At 41.5% G+C, this 8,231-nt stretch overlaps 3 protein-coding genes across 3 annotated transcripts; 2 read left to right on the forward strand and 1 right to left on the reverse strand.

Moving 5' to 3' along the window:
- The first annotated feature begins 3,793 nt into the window (after positions 1–3,793).
- LOC149001103 (uncharacterized) lies at positions 3,794–4,231 on the forward strand. The gene has a single exon (XM_089139262.1). It carries the CDS (start codon positions 3,794–3,796, stop codon positions 4,229–4,231), a length of 438 nt encoding a protein of 145 aa, XP_088995388.1.
- Positions 4,232–4,783: 552 nt separating this feature from the next.
- On the reverse strand, positions 4,784–5,224 carry LOC149001104 (egg cell-secreted protein 1.2-like). Its single transcript, XM_089139264.1, has one exon. It carries the CDS (start codon positions 5,213–5,215, stop codon positions 4,784–4,786), a length of 432 nt encoding a protein of 143 aa, XP_088995390.1. The 5' UTR covers positions 5,216–5,224.
- A 2,317-nt stretch (positions 5,225–7,541) lies between these two features.
- On the forward strand, positions 7,542–7,970 carry LOC149001105 (uncharacterized). Its single transcript, XM_089139265.1, has one exon. The coding sequence runs from the start codon at positions 7,542–7,544 to the stop codon at positions 7,968–7,970; it is 429 nt and encodes a 142-aa protein (XP_088995391.1).
- Positions 7,971–8,231: the final 261 nt, after the last annotated feature.

Consider the following 8,231-nt stretch of genomic DNA (forward strand, 5'->3'; position numbering starts at 1 on the left):
CTTTTAGTTTATTCTAACTTTCACAGATAGATTTGTGTAATTATATACTTACATGCTTATTATTTTTGTATGAGAACGATTCAGGCAGGAGGCCGAGTAAAAGAGAAGCCGTGCATCCGTTTTCAAATGGATGGGAAATGCAAATCAGAAATTTACTGTCGGATATGCCCACGGCGAATCTGAACTGGGGCTCCCAGGGGTTCGCCACCCTCTTGACAAGACTCAGGTCTGCCACGTAGATGCTGCTGGGCTGAAATGTGTCAATGGGAGCAAATGCAGATAACACCTGGAAGTGTTGAGTGGAAGGGTTGCTGGAAGGGAGAGTACTAGCCTTGTAAGAAACATTAATTTTTGAGGTTTTCTTTTGGGAGTTTCTTTTCAACTCAGACATGTGGCATTGGTTTTCTTCCTGAATCATTTTGAGTATATTTCTGGAATTTCCACTGGGAGATTTGCCCTGCACCTCTGTTTCGTTATCTTTGAGCACTCTGTTTGTTACCTACATACAATTGCACTTCAATTGCTGTCTGGTGTATTACCATGATTGTACTTCTATTGCTCTGTTTGCTTATCATGCTCCATGCATTTCTAACTACGATTATTATCTTTCCTTCATGTCTTTGTTTGTGTGTTTTAGATATAATAAATGAGTGCAATACAAATTGTTGGTGCCATTACCATAGGGGATAAATAATTTTCAACCAGCGCATTCAGTTAGCAGAGAGTGAATTGTTAGCTGCGGAATGGCAGTAGTTTTTCATTATGGGTGAACCATTTCATTATAAGGGATGATTGACCTTGGGTTAACTTTTATATCATCTACATTTTGCTCTTCTATCTATGTTTAACAGTCTATGCAGTTCCAATTTGGCATCCAAGTTATTGTATAACAGAGGGTTTTCCATTACCGAGACTGACCCACAGTCTTCCCCTTGAATCAGTCTCCATTCGATACCCAAAATCCCCAAAGCCACACCCAGGGTAGTTTATTTCCTGTTATATTTGTTATACCCTACACCCTATACCATTACCTCCTCCCCCCATACTCTTATAACCTGAGTCTTAAATCCTAAAACCCTGTCCTCTCTCCTCTCTCCTCTCTCCTCTCTCCTCGCTCATCTGACCAGAATTATAAATCTTAATCACATACTCCCAAGTCCCAAACCTTAAACCAAACTGTAGCCCTTAAACGTTAGACATCCATCTTGTTCTCTACCCAATTCTGTGCCCCCAAACAGTGCTAGATCCCGAACCTTCAATCCTAAAATACTTCACTTGTGGGTTAGGGTCATTTTTTTTTTTTTTTTTTTCTTCTTTTCTGGGGTGGGGGTGGGGGAAGCGTCAGGTTCATGTCTGTATGAGTTTTATAGATTTCTGGAAGTTCTTATTTGATTTAATCAAACGTTTAGTACCTGCACCAATTTGGAGGTCAATGACAGTATACATTAATGTATTGGTTCTGAAGATCTCTCAAATTTAGGGGGGCTGAGTAGCCTTTTGACATGCTCCTTTGCTTAGGATGACAGTAAGCATCAGTTCCATGACAGACTTTCTGGAGCTAGTCGAGCAAAATGCTGTCTAATTTGGCTTTCGGACTGAAGCTACAATAAATTGCTGATCTACAATAATTTAGGTCAATGACAGTATACATCATCAGTTCCATGGTCTTGATAGGTTGTCTAAATGGAAAAAAAGAACCAACAAGTGACCTTTTTCTATTGTCAATGATATCCGGAAATGGAAGAGTTTTTTTACAAAGGTCAATCAACCATGTGGCTGATACCTTGGCTAGGGAGGCCTTATCAACCCAGTCCCAGTCCCCGATAAGGTGGTTTGGTTCCTCCTTTTGGCTTATCAAACTGGGTAAGGGGATGCCTTAAGTGTTTCACTGGAATTTGAATAAAAAAGTTCATTATCCAAAAAATAATTTAAAAATAAATAAATAAAAAGAGAACCTAATATTCCTGTCCTAGTTGGAATTAAATTGACGAACAAGTCTATAGCATCACTTAAAAGGCTATGTAAGGATATTTTCTTCACCCTAAAAGAAATGTAAAAGATGCTAATCTCTCAAATATGTTGGGAGAGGGTTACTAGTTCTCAAGGCAATCTAGTTACTTAACCCTTCAGCCTTGAATTGCCATTTCATACTCATTTTCTTTGGTATTGCCGGGGAACAAAAGTCTTTTCCTTTGGTAATATATAAATATATATATTGGTTGTCAACCCCGGTTTTCAAGGTTTTGCCCTAACTAATCCAGTGTTCGACCCAAATCACACACTGGCTGTAGTGGGTGAGTCTCCCAGAGGGGATTTTTTGCATCCACAATGTTTCGATTACGGAACCTTGCTTAAACGGATCAAGGTTTCGATACCGGAACCTTGCTTAAGTGGACCAAGGTTTCAACTTCCAACCTCCTTCCTCCATGTTCTAATTTCTAAAATCCGTAGTAGATAATATCAAAGCATTGTAAGTTCATGTGTCACTTCCAAGTTCCAACAGAAAATTTCAAAGCTACCTATTCAATTAAAAAATAAAACTTCTCTAGATGGACTTAGTATACATTTTAATACTTCTAATGTTTATTTTGCTAGTGAAATTTTGGAAGTTTTCAACGATATCCTCACCATCATCCATACATCTAAAATACTAATAAATCAGAGTCAAAAGTCAATGCAAAAAGATTTGACCTATTAGTATAACCGAACATAAAAGTCAACCTCTTCAATTTCTTGAAGCATATATTTTTAATTGAATGCCTCTTTGAAATGGTAAAGCATATATTATATATGTCTATTGCCCTCGATTTCATCTTAATGACTTGGTATTCATTGTTCTATATATGAGAAGTCTTTTGAAATCTGCTCCAGTACCTTTGATATACATTGATCGTAGAATTCAAACTATATATTCTCAAGATACTTCAGTAAAACCTATTATTGTATATTTAACAATGTGAAAATTAAGTTCGAACATTTAGGGGACCATTTTAATGAGGTTTCACATGAGTGTTTTGGGAGTAGTGGCCCGGGGGGGGGGGGGGGGCCCCCCGGGGGGGGGGGGGGGCCCCCCCCCCCCCCCCCCCCCCCCCCCGGGGGGGGGCCCCCCCCCCCCCCCCCCCCCCCCCCCCCCCCCCCCCCCCCCCCCCCCCCCCCCCCCCCCCCCCCCCCCCCCCCCCCCCCCCCCCCCCCCCCCCCCCCCCCCCCCCCCCCCCCCCCCCCCCCCCCCCCCCCCCCCCCCCCCCCCCCCCCCCCCCCCCCCCCCCCCCCCCCCCCCCCCCCCCCCCCCCCCCCCCCCCCCCCCCCCCCCCCCCCCCCCCCCCCCCCCCCCCCCCCCCCCCCCCCCCCCCCCCCCCCCCCCCCCCCCCCCCCCCCCCCCCCCCCCCCCCCCCCCCCCCCCCCCCCCCCCCCCCCCCCCCCCCCCCCCCCCCCCCCCCCCCCCCCCCCCCCCCCCAACTGGACTTATTCTCATCAATATCATTAATAAAGTATGCCTCTGAACAGGTATGGCCAAAAGTCTATTGACAAGGCCCCATAATATTTATTTATGCCCCTAGAAAGGTATGACCAAGTCCATTAAGGACAAGCAGGCTCCCATCATACTAGGTTGCTTGTGTGGGTAATGCATTTTTCTGTTTATTTTTCTATATATAAGTCTCTTTTCCATACTTATCAAGTAGGCTCTTCTCTTCCAAAACTTCATTTTCTCTTTCTGTCTCCATAGCTATCTTGAGAAAAGCAACAAGAAGAAGAAGAAGAAGGAGAAGAAGAAGAAGAAGAAAAAAAAGAGAAGATGGACAAGTCTTCATCAGCTCCAATTTACGGGAGCTTGAAGAGGCTTTTGAGTGGGAGGGCATATCAGAGAATTGAGGGTACCGGTGGATTCGTTGTCAGGAAGAAGTTGAGGGTCTTGAGGCTTGGAGGAGAGAATAGCAGTAGAAGACGGCCATCATCTTCATCAAAGATCATAGAAAACAAACCAAAGCTGCAGCTGAAAACCAAGTGGCCCTTGAGGGTTTTTGGGAAGATCCGTGAAGGTTATATAAATATTATGCTTGGGGTGGCCAACAACGTTGGCTACTTGGATCAGGATCCCAAAAATGTTTTCGGCGAGAAGAGGATTCCAAGAGGGAGACCCATTCCAACAGTTTCAAAGTTAAAGGAATTTGACAAGGAATTTGTTCTTAGGGTCTACAACTCCATTGCAGCTTCCCGAGAATTTGCTGCCTAATGAATCCTATCTTGTCTCAAGGAACCTCTTTGTGTCTATTTCTTTCTCTTCTTCTTCAATCCTCTCTACCCAAAAGAAACAATTTCCTTTTGGGTTTGTCTATATGAGAAGATTGACAAGTTTAGATTGACAAGTTTCTTCTTCCAAATTCTGATATATATAGTTTTGAGTAGGAAGCTTGGGTTCCTCTGTGAGAGGGTTGATGTTTATATAAAAGTGTGTATGAATTGATTGTCTTTAATTGATATGCAATGACGATCAAGAATTTCATTTTCATTCTATTGTTGTTAATTAGGATCCACAGAGCCATTGTAACTCTTTGGTTACCACATTAATTAGAATTGTGTCTCCCTGCAATTTCTCTGTTTTGGTTTCAATGTTCCTTTGTTAATTTCGAGAAGATAAAAAGCCAAGGAAGGTGGAGTCTTGAAGGACCTTCACCCTTACCACAAAACTAGCAAATTCAATCTACCGGTAGAGATATAGAGTAACATTAAGCTCAAACGATTTTATTATGTTCTGCAAGTAAACACCCGTTACATCATTTTTAACTTAGCCAACGACATCGACATCGACAAGACTAGTAGGAGGAGGGACAGAAAACGATGGAAAAGGAGCCACAGATTGGGTTGGCGAGGGAGACGAAGTATCACAGTAACCTTGAAGAATGTCGCCCTCTTCGGCAGTGAAACCCAGATTGGTAAGCATCGAAGGCCAACACTGGTGGGTGATCAAACGGATGGCTTTGCAGCATTCAAGGCCAAGATAAGCCTCACCATCCATAAAGAAGAGGATGATTTCATTGGTGCATGAACGCAGCTCTAGCAATGCATTCCAGCAATCTACCATACCAGCCTGTTCTAGCCGAGCTGCAAGATGTTCACCGGGCTTATGTATTGGTAGATCCCGCGCCTCAGCCATGGAAACAATACCAATCAAGCATGACATGACCAGTAACGAGGTAATCAAATTGTTGAAGGCCATGGCTTCTTAAGAAGATTTTTGTCGATGCTTATGAGATTGGTGCCTGAACATATATATATAGGACTTGGGTTGTAGAGTAGAGTGATTCCGATTAATAATGGGAAGACCATAGGACTCCAAAACTGCCATGATTGAAACGCAGTCTGTCATAAAACTCATAACTGAACAAATGAGGGTTATTTCCACACTTGGTCTTCCACCCATTGACGTTAAATTAACTTCAATGCTTTGTAACTTCCGAGTATGCACCATATAGTAGACTCTACGATCCAATCTTGGATGAAATATACACAATTTAAAAACCACTACATGTGGATGGATTCTAATGGCAACCGTTGGATGAAAAAGCCCAAATGGAAACAGTCCGTCTAGAAATGGCTAAACGAAACTACATCTTGGAGGGTTGTTGATTTGATCATGGAGATTAGGGAGTTAAGGGGTGGTTTTTTGATATGTAATTTTGTTCATCATGTTCGGGAGATTAACGTTTGTGCGGACTGTCGCCCAGGTTTCCTTGATACCTCCCAAGGAGTCCATCTAGACAAGATGCGCTTGGCCGAAGTCAGGGATGATGCTAATGGTAAGAAATTCTTCAGAATGTAATTTTCTTTCTTTTTTTCTCTTTATTTAATCAAAGCTCCCTTTCTCTGAAAAAAAAAAAAGAAATTAGTATGTTTTCAAAAGGTGTATTTCCTTCTCATATGTTGATTGTCAAATCTTTCGCAGTCGGATACATTGACAAGGATTTGGATTCATTAGGGAGAATCAAACCGTGAGTCAGTCATTACCAATTGAAGTTAACCTATGGGTGGTTTACCTAGGTAAAAGATCAGTTATATTAAATGACAAAATAAAGTATACAATAAAATACATGTATGAAATCAATTTGCCCACGAGCAATTAAGGAGCTATATAGACTTGGTCAGAAAATCTAAATTCTTGTCCAACTTTTGAGTAATCAATCCTTACGTGCCAAGACTGATTAATTGAAGTAGACAATTGATCTTTTGCAGCTAACTTCACCAAAAAGTCAAGCCACAAACATTTGATGGTTATATCATATCCATTATTCTGATTCGAACAAATTGAGAGGAATGCGACATATAGGTATATTAAGCCATAAAAAAATCTCCTTCCGCCCATTTAGAATGCGACATATATGTATGCCTTGAAGAGGTTTTGGAGTGGTAGAACCCTTAAATGGTGAAGATTCTAGTTCCGGATATGTATAGGGCCACACCCTATAAAAGACCCCTTGACCCTAGCTCTGTTGAAATATTCGAATTAAGAACTACTTCTTCTTCTACTTTTTTCTTTTTCTTAATTTTTTCTTTTCATGTTTTCAAGTTGGCAATTTTACACATTGGGTAGGAGAGTAATTTGGAATTGTTACAGTTGTATTAGGGGATAGGACTAGGAGACTATTACATATTCTTACGGGAGTCCAAATCCTTTGTATTTGTGCATTCAACACGTCTGTGTGTCCAACTGTTGGATGCCCTGTCGGTAGTATCAAGGTTGGTTCCCGGTACTATAGACAGGCCATGCAGTGGTCTATTGTCAGAACGTAAAAGATCCACGTTATCATACAGAGAATCAAACACATGACCTTTTCATTAAAATTAAAAGTATTGATTATTGTCAATTAGGCAACACCCCAACAGCATGGAAGGCTATTCCATATTCCACTGGATGGAGAAAGTGGAACACTGAGCTCTTCCTGAAGAGATGCAATGATAATTGCCAAGTCAAGCCAACCTTTGGTGGATATCGTATTTAATTTCTACACGTACCGATGAGAAGAATGCCACATATATGTATGTATGAAGCCATAGAAACGCTTCCAGCCGCCAATTGAGAATATTTCCCTGAGACCCAATAGGATTTAGCGATGTATGGTCAACTTTGTTGAGACGACTCTCTTTAAGTAAACCTGCTTCTAGTACATCAGTGATGGCGTGAATGGGAACGGATTCAAGTATATTCAACATAGAAAATGTCAATCCAGTGACTTGGTTTATACCGATTAAGCGTTGAGTCAATTTTATTGGCTCTTTTTACTTCTTTTTTCAATTGTGTGCAACTTATCGGTAAGCCAGAATGGACTTCTTCTTCTTCTAATTTGTTTTAATTAGTAGAATTAAAATATATGCTTTTGGTAAGACCGTGTCTGTTTGCTTGTTCATATATAAAGGATCTCTCGGTGTCCTAAACCATCAAACTTAAGCAGGTCTCCGGTCTTCTAATCCAAAGCTTCGTTCACTTTCTCTAGCTATATCTTAAGAAAAGGAAACTAGAAGATCAAAGAAGACAAAAGAGAGAAGAGATGGACATGTCTTCTGTTCCAATTTATGGGAGCTTGAAGAGGCTCTTGAGTGGGAGAACATATCAGAGAATCGAAGGTACTGGTGGATACGTTGTGAGGAAGAAATTGAAGGTCTTGAAGCTTGGAGGAGGAAATGGTAGCAGTCGACGCTCATCTTCATCATCATCTTTATCATCAAAAAAGCTGCACCTGAAACTAAAGTGGCCCATGAAAGTTCTTAAGAAGATTCGTGAAGGTTACATAAATATGATGCTTGGCATCTCAGCAAGCGGTGCTGGCTACATGGAGGATCCTAAGAGTATTTTCGGTGAGAGGAGGATTCCAAAAGGAAGACCCCTTCCATCAGTTTCCAAGTTGAATGAATTCGACAAGAAACTTGTTCTCAGGGTTTACAACTCAATCTCTGCATCTCGAGAATTTGTTTTCTGATGAATATCTGATCCCAAGAAACCTTTTTCAATTATTTTTGTGTGCCTTAGAGAAGGAAAAGAGAGTTTGATTTCTGGGTTTTCTTGTAGTGGTGTAAGGATGTCAAAGTTTCATCTTCCCATTTCCGATGGTTTTGAGAGTGTGGTGCTAAGCTCTTCTGCTAATTTGTATTTACTGTTTATATTCATGTACGTATTGGAATGGTCTTGTTCTCCTGTTAATTCATCCTCAAGACATTTATTTTATAAATTAATGTGTTCC

Source organism: Hakea prostrata, chromosome 11, assembly GCF_041222555.1.
Source record: "Hakea prostrata isolate BN-2017 chromosome 11, UWA_Hpros_2, whole genome shotgun sequence".
NCBI classification, from domain to species: domain Eukaryota; kingdom Viridiplantae; phylum Streptophyta; class Magnoliopsida; order Proteales; family Proteaceae; genus Hakea; species Hakea prostrata.

Bases quoted from the DNA above. Each gene is read 5' to 3' on its own strand.
- LOC149001103 (XM_089139262.1), top strand. From the start codon at position 3,794: ATGGACAAGTCTTCATCAGCTCCAATTTACGGGAGCTTGAAGAGGCTT.
- LOC149001104 (XM_089139264.1), bottom strand. From the start codon at position 5,215: ATGGCCTTCAACAATTTGATTACCTCGTTACTGGTCATGTCATGCTTG.
- LOC149001105 (XM_089139265.1), top strand. From the start codon at position 7,542: ATGGACATGTCTTCTGTTCCAATTTATGGGAGCTTGAAGAGGCTCTTG.